General features: G+C 37.8%; 2 protein-coding genes and 1 pseudogene across 6 annotated transcripts in view; 2 read left to right on the forward strand and 1 right to left on the reverse strand.

Moving 5' to 3' along the window:
- Positions 1 to 970: 970 nt before the first annotated feature.
- Positions 971 to 16,628, reverse strand: part of METTL9 (methyltransferase 9, His-X-His N1(pi)-histidine) — a 45,997-nt gene continuing 30,339 nt past the window's right edge. For 2 of the 4 annotated variants that reach the window (XM_077141565.1, XM_077141563.1), the window contains exon 5: positions 971 to 1,645. In XM_077141565.1, coding sequence (XP_076997680.1) covers positions 1,440 to 1,645 — 206 coding nt within the window. In that variant the 3' untranslated portion in view covers positions 971 to 1,439. The other 2 variants (XM_077141564.1, XM_077141566.1) reach the window with 2 other exon arrangements.
- On the forward strand, positions 3,844 to 4,364 carry LOC143667387 (UPF0547 protein C16orf87-like; annotated as a pseudogene).
- Positions 6,245 to 16,628, forward strand: IGSF6 (immunoglobulin superfamily member 6). 2 transcript variants are annotated; one of them, XM_077141569.1, is made up of 6 exons: positions 6,245 to 6,381; positions 9,756 to 10,115; positions 12,272 to 12,378; positions 13,179 to 13,226; positions 13,582 to 13,662; positions 14,945 to 16,628. In XM_077141569.1, exons 1-6 carry the CDS (start codon positions 6,315 to 6,317, stop codon positions 15,002 to 15,004), a joined length of 723 nt encoding a protein of 240 aa, XP_076997684.1. In that variant the 5' UTR covers positions 6,245 to 6,314; the 3' UTR covers positions 15,005 to 16,628. The 2 variants fall into 2 exon arrangements, with proteins under 2 accessions (XP_076997684.1, XP_076997683.1); XM_077141568.1 differs by having other exon boundaries at positions 6,247 to 6,381; positions 13,176 to 13,226.

Genomic DNA, 16,628 nt, shown 5'->3' on the forward strand with positions numbered 1-16,628 from the left:
TTTTGCATAAATCACATAACTCAACTCTTAGGACTACAATAACAGTGGATGATACTGGTGAGAGGAAGTAAGAATGCTGTTCTTAATGAATACTAAAGTCATTCTTCTCAAGGCTTTATTCTCCTTTCTATCCAGGTGTTGCAGCAAACGTGCTGTTTTGATGACTTCTATGAGCACATAAATGAGAACACTTAATCAAACACCTGGATGAAAAAAGAAAGTTGTGAGAATAATGTATTGTTAATAACCACAATCCCAAGTCAGCATCTGTTATTACTGGGATTTTAGATTCTGGGCTAAATGTTCTGTCTTTGGAATATACACAATGGTTCTTGATTTTGCTAATGAGTTTCTCTCATTGAAACATTTCGGGGCATATGGATGGAGGCACTCATGGATTCTAGAATGCATGAGTCTGACATGGTCTTCATTAAACCATATTCTTGGCAAAGAGTAAACTCAGTTAAGGATTTTGAGAAAAGCCAAGTGCTCGGAAAGAGGTATATAAGTGTAGAGTAAGAAGTTGAATTAAAACATTTTTGGGTTGCATTTCTTCAGCAGACACAACTGAATGCTTCAATTCTGAAAACCTGAGATTGTCCAGAAAAATAGTTGAGTGTAGGATGTAAAAGCTATCACGAAGTCTGAACCCAGTGTTTTGCATTTCTCAAAGCAATATGAATTGGGGTGTCTGTATCTGAATGGAGTTCCTCTTTTTAAGGGTGTCTGGACTGACTGATGTGGTACTCACCGCATTGTGGAGTAGATGCCTGCAACCTAAAGCCCTCCCCTCCACGCTTCCCCAATCACTCGAAGGGCCTCTCCAGGGACCTAACAGAGGATGGGAGAACTGACCACTTGACCCAAGTGTATGCATTATCTGCAACTTTCGACACAATGTGACTATTTGGGTACTCCTGAAGCCAAAATGCCAGGGGAGCCTTACAGTAATTCAAACATGATGCCAAAGTCATCTCAAAAAAAGTTTATTAGCATGATTAAAAACATTTTCTTGAATAATGACAGAGAGAAAGAATTTCTAAACATGGAAGAATATCAGTGGCAATTCCTTATAACCAATATTTGGAACCGAATCGACAATCTCATTTTATTAAAAACCATTTATTGGTTCCATGTGGAGTCATGACTATTGCTTTGTCTGGGATGAGTCCCTACTCAATTAAGTATAAAAAATATCTTCCATCATATTTGGAGTGTGACCTGCATTATTGAGTAAAGAGTTGATAAAAATCCTCAAAGAGCTGGATTTTTGTTTTTTAAAAACATTCCTTTTACACACTACAAAGAAATAATTAGTATTTTGGCTTTTTAAATTCCTACATGATATTTAGAATGGCAGTCCCCAGAGGCCCCCCTCACATAATTGCGAACACAGACCCTCTTCTGGAGGGTTCATTCTTGGGGTGGACTCCACGTGCTCATACCGGCTTGAGAACAAAGACTGCATCATCCAGAACGTAGTAGTCATTGTACATGTCGCCCTCACACAGGTATGGCAGTCTGGTGAAAGCCTCGATAACAAAACCAGCTTTTCTGAAAACTTCAGGCAGACTATTCACTTGTTCTTCCCAATTCTGTCCCTTGATTTCCAAAATTTCTGATGGTTTCTCCCACTTGCCACCTACTAAAACAAATAAGAACATTAAGTTAAATTCTTGAACAAACAAGTTATCTGAAGACGGAAGGAGGGAGAAACGGTACTTGCCAAGAACCTCGGACATGCCAGGCACAATGCTGGTGCTGTCAACAGTCATCTCCTTTACCCCTCCTGGTGTCCCCTGAGCTAGGTGGGCAGAGATAAAGCACGGACTCAGAACGGCTGAAGAACCTAACCAGGTTAACGAGTGTTAGAGAAGAAATACAGTCCTAGGTTTAACTGGATCAAAAGCCACATCATTCTATTATGAAGCTTATGTAGGTAGCACAGAAGCTTAAACAACCTATAGCCATGCCTAAGAGTTACTTCTGGAGGACCTCTGTTGTTGTTTAGATGTGGCCTCAGTCTCTCTAAGCCCAACTCTGCAAGTGAAATCATTGCCTTCCCCTCAACGTGGTACATGACATCCAGGAGTGAAAGTAACTCTGGTGACATGGGAGAGCACTCCCAGGGATGAATCCAGGTGTTGTTGCTCAACTATGGCCTCAGTCTCTCTAAGCCCAACTCTGCAAGTGAAATCACTGCCTTCCCCGCTATGTGGGACATGACATCCAGGGGTGAAAGTCTCTCTGGCGATGTGGGAGAGGACTCCCAGGGATGAATCCAGACCTGGCACCATGAGATCAGCAATTACATCCCTGATCAAATGGGGGAAAATAAGTGTAATTAGTAATAATCATTGACAAAGATTCCAAATAGAGTCGAAAGGCTACTCTGGAGGTTGCTCTTACGCAAGCTTCAGGTAGACCTTGCTACCTATCAGAACCTGCCAACCCCAACCAGGACCATTCCAGCCAATCCTAAAGAACACTTAGGGCAATTTATAAGATTCCACAAGGGTTCCAGGCAGTAGAGTAACTTGCCAGAAAACCTACAACCTCCAGATGGGTCCCTGGTCCAGGTAAATCCTGAAACCTAGCCCAGCCTCTCCAGAACATCAGATAGTTCCATATCCCTACCCCATATTAGTGACAGACCCTTCCAATATCAAAACTTTAGAATTGCCATAGGCCAAACAACCCCAGTGAGAGGTATGGAAAGATCAAAGGTGACCTTTGATAGGACTTAACAAATGAATATGAATGCTGAATCATTAAATTGATATCTCTTTTAGTCTCCAGTATTTTAGAGCAGCTAGAAGTAAAACCCTAAAATTGTGAAATTGTAACCCCTGTCAAAGTCTGAAATATGTTCTACAACTAATTGTGGTGTTGTGCTTTGAAATTTATATCTTTTTTGTATATATGTTATTGTTCACAAAAAAAGAAGGAAAAAAAAGTCAATTATGATGATAAAGTATTTAAGCCCTCTAGCCTCTTATATTCTGGAGGAGTTAAAAGGAAAAATATGAGAGGATCATATGGTAGCCCATGACAAACTCTGGGAGCTATCCTGTAACCACTTTTTGAAGAGTGCTTTGAAAGCCATTGTTTTTTTTTTTTTTGCTTTGCTTTGTATATATGTTATACTATGCAATAAAAAAAAGTTAAAAAAAAAAAAAGTCACACCATTATCTTTTCTGACAGAGCCTCAAATATTACACTCTCCTAGACTAACTGGGTATAACAGCCAATAGGTTCAGAAAACTGGTCATTAAATACTGGAATACTGAAGTAGAGGTTTTAGAACAAATGCAAGAAAATATCACTGATACAGTAAACATGCAATTTACAGCCTCAAGAGGCTTATTGGGCTAAAAATAAAAAATAGGCTTATAAAGGATCTTAATTCATAAAAACAGATTATCACTGTTATTTTTTGTGAATAACATATATACAAAAAAGATATAAATTTCAAAATTACTCCCTAACTTTTCAGCACAATTTCATAAAAGCTAAGCTCAAAGACACAAGCAGAGCACTAGAGAGGATGAGTCAACCTAGCATACCTTGAAATAATGACTGAAGGCTCTAATAGCTGTTTCTAAACCCATACTCATCAGATGCTTGGGGAAGAGGGAAGCTCTGCAAATTCACATACAAACCAAGCATACTAGAGACACATACATATATAAAGACAATAGATGGAATTTTTCAAATGCCAAAATGATGTAAAAAAATACACATATGCTTAAAAGTGTTACTAAATTCAGATTGAGAGTAACTTTCCATTAATAAGAAAATACAGAGGAGCCCAGCTGCTGCCGCCGACAAGGGTAGAGAAGCATGTCTGCAAATTGAGCCAAGAAAGTGAAGATGGCCACCTGGTCCCTGTACGACCAACAGGTCCCTACTGCATGTAAATCATGTCCCTGTGGTTACATATTTATTAGCAGAAAACTTTTAAATGCAAAACACTCAGAGAAATCAACACTGTCTACCGAAAACAAGCACGAGGCCAAGAGGAGGCAAACGGAGAGAGTTAAGAGAGGGAAGATAAATTCTACAGTAAATAAGGATTTAGAAAACAGAAAGAGAACTCGGAGTAACAGCCATTCAGATGAGGAAGAGGAAGACCTTAACGTGCATTTGCCAAAAGACATGAGGAAGAAAGAGCAAGGCTAAGGTGAAGAACTTTTAATGTGTTTATAAAGGTCACCACTGATGTTCAGAGAGGATCACGTTTAGGAGAAACAGGAAAAGGAAACCGACATGTATGCTAACCTCTCTGATGAAAACACTTTCATGTTTCAGTCACCCTGGCAGAAATAAATAGAAAAATTATCAATCAAAGACTTACTCTCTGATACTTGTCTGCAAAATCTGTTGAAACTTTCTTCAGGATTACATCAGCAAATTGTCAAACAGTTATGGACTCTCAGGAGCATTTTAACTGCATCAGTAAGGGCCATTGATTCTTTTTTTCTCTTTATTGATCCTCCGTATCATTAAACCTGTGGGTAGCAAAGCTGTAGGCTTGTACTGTTCTGGGATTTCCTTGTTTACCAAGGAGTATTGTCAGTGTTTTGTGTTTAGAATATAAATGTACTTACCTTTTTAAAAAAATACTGGATGGATATTAAAGGGTCAAGGAGTTGGGACAGAGGTATAAAAAACAGGGAAATAAGTGCTCGATAGTTTTCAGATTTGCAATCAGAGAAGCAGTATTTTAAGTACTTTCAGAAAGAATGACTTTTAAAAATACATATGGGCTCAGTAGCAGAGTTCTTGTCTCCATGCCGGAGGCCCGGGTTCGATTCCCAGTGCCTGCCCATACACTAACAGATTTTCAGCACTAACAGATTACATATACGCAGTTCATTTATCATTAATAAATTGGCAACCGATATTTTACTGAATGGCAATTAAGAATAGAAATTGTAAATTTTGTCTTCTATTTTTTTCTTGGCCCTTATTTTTATGGCTTAAAATATGAGGTCTGGGAGATGCTTTCTAAACAGTTTGGAAATTTGGGTGCTATATGAAGAAAATCAGGATAAATGTCTTTTTTTAAAGAATATATCATACTTCAGATATATATATATATATACCTTTTTTTCTTGAATGTAATTTATTTATTGGTTTAAAATAAAAACTTCACTGCTCTCAAAAAAAAAAAGAAAGAAAACAGAAAATATATAATCAACAGCTGCCAAGAGCACAACCACTATAGTAGAAAGACTTTTTATTATTTGCAGTGGCCCAGCTCCTGAATCCTCCTCCTGTGTAAGCAGCATTCCCAGACTCGAGTCCAGTGGGCAGCCAAGCCTGATGAAGAAGCCTTTCTAGCCTCCTTGCAGCAAAGTCCCTCACACATGACCTAGGTAAGCTCTGCCCATCAAACACACTTGCCCAGACCTGGAATACAGAGCTAATGACTCCTGGGGAAGAGGAGATACGGGTCTCTCTCTGAGGGAGGGGAAGGGACAACGAGAGCAACTGGTTGGAGCAGCAGTTGAGTGGTACTGACAACACAGTCTGGTCCATGTTACAGCAGCTGGTGCTTAGCGGCAGCAGTGTGCTCTGCATACCACTTTACAGCATAATCTGGGGCACTTTTCCTGGCTATGGACCCCATAACATGATTCTCCGGTCTTCCTGTGAACCACCTCAAATCCTCTCAATAAAACTCCCTTTTGTCAGCCTGAGTCACCCTGTTGTTTACAAAGAAACATCTGACTGATGAAGCCTCCAAATCTGGGGTGGAGGCTTGGGGGAAGATACATCTGTATTTTAGCACATTAAAGAACTCAAAACTGGGGCATACTGGTTAATGGTACATAATTTATTTCTTCATTGTTCTATGATGTAGTGTTCACTAATTTTTCTTGTCTCTATCACGAAGACACTCCCTTCAGCTGCCCAACTTCCTAGGACCAGCTGATGACCAACTGAGCTGCTCTGGGAATTTAACATACTAACTAGCTGTTAGAGAATACCCCTTCCCCAGAATATATGCTACATGTGAAAACATGTAACTCATGATCTCTAATACCTACTAAACACCTAGGATTTGTAAAATCAAGAAAAAAATACCACACAAACATTCAGAAATGTGCTGCAAGCTAAAATCTCAACTTCAAATGGTGAAATTGGGTTACAAACATGCTTTACACAATTTCAAAAAGTTCCTGATTCTGGTTCCTTAATAAGAGTTCCTCTCTTCAGTTCTTCCTTTCTAAAAAAAAAAGCCAACAGTCTTTTCAAATACACTGACCCCTCCGTGCCCCCGCCCCACACGCACACAGAAATAAGAAATGGAGACCGTGAGGAGAGGCAAGTTCGTTCTCAGTCTGGAAGTCAATATGATTCTATTTTACACTGGTAAGATACTTTCTTTTTCCCCTCCTATATTTTATTTATATTAATGGCTATTTTTACCCACTGTCTTTACATTTTAAGCTCCCAGAGATGAATTTAAATGTATATAATATTGTCAAAATTGTCTATGGTGCTGTTAGCTTTCTCGCTAGAGAAATAAGGTATTAAAAGAACAGCTGAAAGGTGCACGGGTGGTTCAGTGGTAGAATGCTCGCCTTCCATGCAGAAAACACAGGTTCAATTCCCGGACCATGCACCCAAAAAAAAAAAAAAAAGGATAGCTGAGAAAGTTTCATTTAACCTTGACAATTCTCTCTGCTATTATAATATACTGCTTTAAAGAAGAGAACTTCACCAAACAAAGGGTTGAAATATTCTGAAAATCATATAAGCTGGAGCCATTGAATTTCGTTCCCACACAAGCAAACTGACTCTGCACAAAGTAGGCACTGAACAATATTTGCAGAATATTTTCAAAGAACAATGTTTATGAAAAACTGAGTTTCCGTAAATTAAAAGTCATTTAAAAACCTGCCATAACTCCTTCCATAGAGAATACATATGTATACAGATATACACACATTATCTATACAATAGTAATTCCATCATAAATACATATATATCTTTAATTCTGCCCGTATACGTTATACTATGAAAAGAAAAAGTATTTCCTACATAATAGTTCTAATAAACTCAGATTTGTTCACAAAGGTGGGGTTCACAAACACTTAAAATTAATTTCCTCTCACCCATAAAGAAATACAATAAAATGTTAGTGGTTATTTTTGGTGGGAGCATATGGTGACTCCCTAGTTCTACTTTCAATGATATTCTATTTTCTTTTCTAATAAGTACATATTATTTTCATAAACTATTTTAATTCACATTATTTTAAAATAATAGAAATATTTTAAATTTTAGAGAGAGATGAATTCTGAAAGATGCGTAGATAACTGGGACTTGCGGTAAAATAATATGAGAGTAGGGGAGAGGATGGGAAAAACAAAACGAGGCTGGATTGAAGCCAGGAAACAGCACGGGGGGTTAGCTGTGCTATTCTGGGTACTTCTGTATTATGTGTGAAATTTTCCAAAAGAGTTTTATTCCTGAAGTATCAAAATTTAGTTCTCTATTTTCTAACTTGGTTTTTACAAATAGTTACATGATATATTTTCTCCTCCACCAAGGAAATAAGCTTTCAACCTTCTCAGAAGGTACTGTGAAAAACAAAAATCCAATAGAATATGAGTTAAGAGAAATTTTTCACAGGAGTAGGCTGTGGCAAAACATACTATCCGCACTTCTGTTTTTTGCTAGTATGTTGCTTTACTGGTTGAAGCGGAGGGAACAAGCAGTTTCCCCCGAGGCTGTGTTCTCAGAGGAAATAGTTACAGCTGGTTTTGTCCCACACTGGGACTATGCAGAAATCAGAATGAACATGCATTAGTCAGAAATAAATGAAGCTCTGGAGCTCTAAGTACTTATTATCCACTAGGCTATTTATTAGCTCTCAAAGGAAAGTATTAAAAGTCAACTTCCCTTTTAAAAACTTTATCAGAACAAGGACTGTGATTGAAATACTGCTAGTTTAACTTGGTTATGTTTTGGCAGGACCAATTCCATTTCAATTTTTCCAATTTATAATAAGCATTTTATGTTGCAAAAAGAGGTTCTCTGTACTTTGGAGGTGAATCTGGCTAGGAGGCACGAAGTCGTGTTTATCAGACCTGGGAGTGAATCCAAGTCCCTCAGCTGAGCCTCCAGCAGACAAAAGGGCAATGAGAAGACTGTGGGTCTTCACAGGTGACTTCACCTCCCATCTGGTTTCTATTTGTGGGGTCACTAAAATACTTCCTGCTCATCTTAAAGTGTACAAATACTCACAATTAAAACATGCTGAGAATAGATTTTAATTCTAAATCTATGATTTCAATTTTAATTCCACTTCTGCTTTTGGTAACAACCAATAAAAAAAAAAGTTGTAAGAAAAAAGGCCAAGCAGGAAACTTCAGCTTCAGTCTTCCTTTTCAATTGTATTTACAAGACATATTCAGACAAATAAAAACACTTGGCAACATAAAAACAGGCAGAAGTCAGACCTTAAAAACTTGCATAAATTCCAGTCTACCTCCACTATTTTATATATGGCCTCCCTTGTTCCAAAAAAGGTAGAGGGCAGTTATACACACTCAGATGTATGTATTCATAATCATTTGAGTATGAATACATATATTTCACAGGCCTGAGATAAGGCCAGGGTGGTGAACCCAACCTCTGTAACGTGGGAAGCAGCCCCACACAGTAGCAGCTGGTCCCGGCTCTGCTCCCACCTTGCAGAGGGACATCTGCGACAACTTCTACAACAGGCCTGCAGCACTGTGGGAATAGTAATGACAGCAGCAGCAGCAGAAATAACTACCTTTTATTCACTGTTTACTATGGGTTAGCAGGTAAATACTCCTTATCCATCATCTCACGTAAACTTTACACTACCCCCACAAGGTAATATTATCTCCATTTTGCTAATAAGGAAATTGAGATGCAGAAAAGTTAAGATCACAAAGCTAGGAACTGACAGAGACAGGATTGGAACATAAGGCTGTGCTCTTTATCACAACACTGTCAATCAAATAAGATAAAAGCCACAAGGGACTGCAAAGCAGTGTACAAGTGCCAGGTAGAAATAAAATTTCCTTTGCCACAGTGTGGCTAACTCATTAGACCCCTGCTCAGTAATGCAAGTCACCACGGACTGAGGCCTGCATCCCACAGGTGTACATCTTGCCATTTATCACGTTTCCTGAAAGGGCACCAGGCTCACAAAGGGACAATTGTGAGTTGCCATGAATTCCTAGTGATCCCAACCCCACAAGGCAAAACTCCCTACTGCTCACAGGCTCTATCAATGGCAGCAACATTTGTATGAGGAGCTCTGATAACACATGACCACGATGAATATGACACTCCCAGGAGGGAAGGCGTACAGACCAGGAAACAGGCTCTGAGAGGTTCAGTGATCTGCACAAGATCAAAGGAAACCTTGTATGAAGCAAGAGCGTACACATGGACCCCAAGCTTCTAACTCCAGATCTGCAGCCACCTTTCTTCATGTCTACACTACTTCCACTGGAACCTCTTGTGGGCTGCCTTCTAGTAATCAGACAGCACTGCAAGATAAGTTAAAGTTAGGACACATGGACAATAGGAAAACTGAGGAGCACTGATGTCTGTTTTTACAGTTCTTATTTCTGCAGGGAGTAAAGTAAAAAATAAGAAAGGAATGGCTGGGCTCCTCACCTCAAAAGTGCAAGGAAAAAGAAACAGGCAAAGTGCAGTGAAAAGCCAGCTAAATACCACTCATCTGCTTCCTCCCACAGGGGCTGTGGGCGCCTGCATGGTCTCTGTCTCACAACCACGTTACCTAGAAGTGGACTTCACTCATAAGGCCATCACCATAGAGTGCACATTCTCCACAGTCAGCTGCCCTGAAGAGCAACCAACAAGACTGTGGTTTCGCCTTGGTGCTCACGAGCCAGAGAGCCTATGCTTGTATGGGTGCAGAACTGAGGCAGACAAATACACAGTGAGGGAATCCTTGGCAGAAAACCAAGTTTCCCTCACTGTCAACAGGGTAACTTTAAACGATAGTGCAATTTACATCTGTGGAATAGCATTTCCACATGAAGGGACATGGAAAGCTAAGCAAACCGGAGAAGGCACCATGTTGGTGGTAAGAGGTCAGTCAGTTAAAGCTTTATTTCAGTACATCCCACTATACTCAGACCTTTAAATTCACTATGGTACTTATCTGCCGAAATCACGAGATAAATTTGCTAATTTAATAATCTCATCATAGAAGGGCATGATCTGAACACAAGTCTACATGAGGTCTGGATTAAAGAACTAGTCTGACCCCTCACCTTCAGCTCTTTTGCCTTCACAGATACAGTCAGTGTTGTGGTAGGTGGTCTATTTCTCCTCAATGCTCAGATTTACTAGTGAGAGTTGACCAACTCTGCAGTTCCTTTCTGTACATTAGTGATTTGGTATAATTAATGCACCAAGCCCAAAGGGAAACCTGTGATGGTTAACTAGATAAGTAATCAGGAACCAGTCTGATTTCACACTCTAGGACAAAGCACCAGAAAAGATTAAGTGATCAGTGAACTGGTTACTGAAAAAATAGATATTCCAGAGAATAAACACAAATTTGGGGAAAAGCCATTGGAAGATATCTGACCCTTCCAACTCTGCCTGGATAGTAGGAATCCAAAAGGGGTCAGTGTCATTCTGGTTTCCCGGGATTTGCTAAAACTCATGACCATTTCCTTTCTTAAGTGAGGATCTTGAAAGGCTCTCTGGAAGGGACAATTCTAGCCAAGCCCTATCAGTCATATTCTCAACTCATTCCCTTGAGTAGTCTGAGATTAAGAAAGTTCAAAGAAAAGGCTCTGTAGATTCTTGGGGAAGGATAAGCAGGGCAGTAACTTGTCACATTTTGGGGGGTTCTCATCCCTTAATAGGACTCTGGCCTGAGGAGCACTGAGATCATCAAAGCATGAACTCAAAATTAAATTCCACCCTTCAGTTTTAAAGCAGAACTTGGGAATATGAGAGAGTCCTATATAAAGTCCCTGCTTTTAATTACTAGGGGTGTTATAATTATAGGCTGTTGACGTTCAAATGCCATTTAACCTTAGTTTCCTCTCAGGAAAACTGTTAAGTTATGAGTTAACAGACACAAAGTACTTTTAATTGTACCTAACAAGCACTTTAATATTTGCTACTGATATCAGAACAAATCACAACTTTGGAGATCTGTTATGTCTTGCTGTATTAGTCTTCTATAAAAAAAATTCAGCTAGAAAAATATGGCTTATAAAGAATGAAGGTCTCAAAACTGTAAGCTTATATAAAGAGGGATTCTACTTTATACGTAGAAATGAAAGTATTGATAAGACAGACATGGTAATTTCCCGCCTTTTTTTGAAACTTTTTTTAAAGTTTTATAGAGCTAATTTGATTCACAACATAAAAATGTCTATTGTATAAAACTGTGTCCACAGCATAAGCATCTATGAGATATTTAGTTTAAAAAGTACAGATTATTTGGACAATAATTACAAATCTACTGTATTTTATACTTCAAATAATCAGATACTTGAAGATATGGCTGGTTACTTATCCCTACCCAGACAGAGGACAATTTCCACAAGGAGAGAGAAATTCAGAATGTGTAAATGGACTCAATAACTCTTATCTCCAGAACTTTATTATTAAAAAAAAGGACTATGGACCTGTAACACTGCATGCCTTTTAAGTGTACAGCAAGCACTGAGACCCTTGATGTAGGCCTTCTCAGTTCTTCTACAGACTGCACTGTTCCACAATACAGAGTAAACTGAACCATTCTAAGCTTATAAATGTCAGCATCTTGTTAACAAATACACATGAATGGATTGTAATTCAATAAATAGCCTCTTGGTGTTATATACTTACATATTTATACACTTATATACTTGTACACTTATATACCATATATCTACCGAAAGAAATTTTAAATGCTCTTGAACAAACTGTCTGAAAATGTTTTTCTAACTGCTATATACAGTTAACAGTGAATCTTAGTATTATGACAGATGATTAACTGGATTTTTAAAAATTATTTTTAAAAACAAGTAACATTTTTTGGATAATACATTTAAAGAGCTAATGAACTGACTTTAACTACCATATATTTAGGTGTCTTTTGAATAAATTTTTATATGAATAGCCAAGCAGAGTAAGCTTATGTTTCTCCTCTGACATGAAGTTTCAACTGTACTTTATACATGCGTTTGCAAGAACATGTTTCAATGGTGACTGGCTCTTTCTATTTTTGTGATTAATGAAGAAATTAAGCTTCTCAGCAAGGAGCTGCAGAGTTTCCTGATCGCTCTTGTGTTGCTGCTCTCTATCTACCTTACTGGCATGTGCGTGGTCTTCATAGTTCTCTCCAAAGTAAGTCCAATTTCCTTGCACTGGATGTCCCTAAAGCCTTGAATATTAGCATAAGGAAATAATTTCCATCTCTCCATGAGATGTGACCCTCCTGGATAGCTCATCTAATTAACATCTTTCTTTGCACATGCAGGGAACACTACCTGCAGAAGAGGTCTGTAGAAGAAAGCATAAATTTTTATCACTGAAATTATTATAAACCTGAGCACATGATTGACAGTGTTTTCTCTTTAAAGTTCAGTAATATGGGGATAAGAGACCTTTCTATATAGTCACCTTATATGGACTCTTTCTGCTGGGGGCAAGGGGAGATTACTATTATTTATTAGGGCCCTAAGAATAGTTTTTAACAGCAAAAAGAGGACTGATAAAGAGATTAGAAGCTGACTTAAGATATCCAGAGGCCAAAAGTTATAAAGAAAGAGTATCTTCTGGCTCTGCATATTCTATATGAGGGGGTATGTATTTGCTATATTACAATACTATTAAATCATACAATCAAAATCAGTTCAAGGGCAGTGCGACGGTGGATCAGTTGGTAGAATTCTCACCTGCTGTGCCTGAGACCCGGGTTTGATTCCCAGTGCCTGCCCATGCACACACAAAAAATCAGTTCAAGTTGTTAATTTATTATTTTATTAATGGATTAAAAGCATCTCAGGAATGACATGAAAATTATTAACTCTCACTGTATATTATTTAAATATTAAGTCAGTCTAATCTTATTATGGTACAAGATATCTACCATAAATGTTTTGAGTGCTTAAAATGTTCTTATAAGATTTTCGTTTACTTAGCAGTCAAAACGGAACACTCTAGGAAACAAAGAAACAGAAGATTCACAAAAGGTACAGACCAATGCCTATAAAATATTTTTTTGTTATTTGTGGTTGGTTGGAAATGCAAAATATTTTAACACCCAGAGAACATCATGGCAACTCTCAATCACAGATAGTAATGTTTCCTATCATTGAGGAACAATAACTCTCAAGTGGTAAACTATGATTTAAATTTGACAGTACTCAACAATAAATTCTACTTGATGTACTTAAAAAAAACACAAAGAGTTAACTGTGGGGGTGTATTGTGGGGAGAGGAGTGTACTTTCTGAGACTATAGAAGAGAAAAAAAAAAGCTCTGATAATGTGCAACTGTCAGTGCTTCTAGTCCTAAGAGAGAATTTCTTCTCATTTTTATCTACAGAAGAAGAGTGCTCGGCGAATTTTTCAGGATATTGCTCAAGAATTATACCATAAGAGACACATGCAAACAAACCAACAACCTGTAAGTATAAAATAACAAAGAGATGTAATGCGGATAGAAAACAAGTTTGACTAAAAACTAAGAAGCAAAACTGGCTGTCAATAATCATGTTTCCTTTTAAGAGTCCGAAAGAAGACTTATATGAACACATTTTTACATAGAACCTGTTTTAATAAATATATAACAAGGAACATCTGATCCAATATTAAGTAGCAGCCAGGCTGGGATTATAAGTGACAATGACATTTTCAAAAACACACTGGACACAAGCAGTGTTTTCAACATAGATGTGTAAATTAATTTTGTGAATTAAAAGCTACTTTGTACAGCTCGATGCCTGCCCATGCAAAAAAAAAAAATAAGCTAGTTTGTACAGTGTCTTGCATGCAGTAGTAGGCATTGGTAGATGTTAAAAACATCTGCAGATGAAATTACATAGAAAAAAAATCACTTGTTTCTGGTAAGGCAGAAATAAAGTCACATTAGAAAAGATCCAGCTAAAGAAAACAGAAAATAACTATTTGGTGTTTAGGGTTGGGATGATAGGAAGACAAGCCAAGTATCTGTTGTTGTTTTTAAAATGAAAAACCTTTAAGGTGAAAAGTTAACAAAATATGCAGGAACGTTTGCATAAATGCATTATTATAATTTTCACGGTGTTTCTTTCAAGTCCTATATAAACTAGTCTTTCAAACTAGATGCTGTAAAAGAGTTAGAGCAGACACCTGGTTTCCATTATGCTTGATCACACTGCTCAGAATTAAATTAAAATATACATAAAATAATGAACTTATTCTAGTATTTTTCTCTTGAACAGTAGCCACAAAGGCAAATGGCACAGGATTCTGCTATAAGGCATTGCTTTTTTCCTCTCAGTCCAACTTTTAACAATTTCCACCCAGGAAATTGTCCAAGTAGCCATTTCACCCTTCATTGTAAACAGAGATACATAAAGAAGATGGTCTAATTATATAAGACACCACTCTGAATAGTTATGTCTATTCACACTGTTTCCATTTTGAGGCTTGGGCATCCTTTGTGGCAAAGAGGCAAAGGTAAGTGGCCTGAAGACAGACATGGATATGCAACTGCAAGGTTCTAAGCCAAGGTTTTGACAATGACATCTAAGCAAGAAAATTATTATTCAGTTTCTACATTCTACTGGAAATAAAGGAAAAATAGCAACCTGACCTTTCAGATTACTGGACCCAGAATGCAAGATGGCATGGGTGTTTACATGCGGCTTGGAACATGGCAACATATGGTTAGATAATCATAACACGGTTTGTCTTCATTATTGCAGGAGAAAGACCACAACACTTATGAAAACAGAAGAGCACTTCCCAACCTTGCAAGACCATAGAAACATTTGAATTTTCAATTAAGTCACTGCAAACGCAACTCCAGAATTTATGGCAGTCCAATCAATACTTTTCAAAATCAACTAAAGGAAAATGGAAAAGGATGACTAGCTGCAAAGAAGGATGCCAGAATATAAGAAGATTATAACTAATAGTAATTACCAAAAATACTAATACCCAGCAAAATGCAACTGAAAAATATTTTTCCTAATTTTCTAGAGAAACTCTAAGCAGCCTAATATTTCAAAACTTCAATTTTTATAATATACATCCAATGTCTGCTTCATTCAACACGAGGTGTGTGATGACTGCTTGTCCTAAAGATGATTTAAAATCACACCAAACGTTTTAATCTTTACCAGAAGAACTAACTGTCTTTATGGCCTGTGGGAGTGACGGGACAATTGACTCAACTCAACTTCAGTTGAGTGAGAAGGAGGGAGGGAGTGTGGGAGGGAAGATTTGAGCATCAAAATTTGAGTTAGATAAAATCATCTTGAAAAGTACCTGGTGGGTGGGCCATGGTGGCTCAGCAGGCCAGAATGCTTGCCTGCCATGCCAGAGGACCTGGGTTCGATTCCCGGTGCCTGCCCATGTACAAAAAAAAGCACCTGGTAATGAACACTATTTCCTTTGATACCGCAATGGGGCAACAATGTAATTCACATCTCCCTGCCAGAGTTAAGCAAAATAACTTATTCATACTACTAATCACAAAGGGTGAAAATATAACAGAATACAGAAGAGAATGTAATAGCTAAACAACAGAAAATCCAGAGCAGATCTTGACTGAAGGTTAAACAGAAAATCTCAGGAAAAAAATAAGCCACAACAGACTCTAGATGTCAGTGTTTGCCAAAGAACAGCACCAGAGGAAGAAGCCTGTAACGCACTGTACAATATCTTTGTGATACTCATTTTGAGTCAATTTAGGAGAGAAATATCAGAGAAGGGGCTGACTACAATCCCTGTAGTAGGGACTACTACTACAATGAAAAGGATGTTCATAGAATTCATTACCATTGCACCAAGAAAACATGATAGAATGTTCTTTGAAAGTGTAAAAAAAAAAAACTATTTAAAGTACCCACAGTGCGCATTCATCATTAAACATAAATTACAACCTAATATGTTAATTTCATTAGTGTTTCTTTTAAACTGCTATTAAATGAAGTTTGTTCTTGTTTTTTAAACTCAGAATTGAAAAACACTTTACTACCTCTTAGAAAGCTTTTTGCACTGATAGCTAGACGTCGGTGATGAGACTTTACTCATCACACATGCCAGGAAAAAATGGAAAGTGGGGAAAGAGGAAACATGTAACCTCATTTTGTGAGTGTACACATGTATGTGTATATGTACGGATCGTGTACATTTGTGTGCATCCATATTTGTACAGAGTGTGAACATGCGCATGTATGTACATGTCTGTATGTATATTTATGTGTGTTATGTTTGTGCATACAGGCATACTTGTTTTATTATACTTCACTTTATTGTGCTTCACAGAAATTTTGTGTTTTTTTGCAAATTTAAGGTGAGCAGCAACCCTGCATCAAACAAGTCTATTGGCATCATTTTTCCAGTAGTGTGTGCTTACTTCATGTCTCTGTATCACATTTTAAT

Source organism: Tamandua tetradactyla, chromosome 23 (genome assembly GCF_023851605.1).
Source record: "Tamandua tetradactyla isolate mTamTet1 chromosome 23, mTamTet1.pri, whole genome shotgun sequence".
In the NCBI taxonomy this organism is placed as follows: Eukaryota; Metazoa; Chordata; class Mammalia; order Pilosa; family Myrmecophagidae; genus Tamandua; species Tamandua tetradactyla.

Excerpts from the sequence above, each read along its gene's own strand:
- IGSF6 (XM_077141568.1), top strand. The coding sequence starts at position 6,315 with ATGGAGACCGTGAGGAGAGGCAAGTTCGTTCTCAGTCTGGAAGTCAAT. Across the intron at positions 13,227-13,581 it reads AAACAGAAGATTCACAAAAG|AAGAAGAGTGCTCGGCGAAT; the intron begins GTACAGACCAAT and ends TTTTATCTACAG. Across the intron at positions 13,663-14,944 it reads TGCAAACAAACCAACAACCT|GAGAAAGACCACAACACTTA; the intron begins GTAAGTATAAAA and ends TCATTATTGCAG.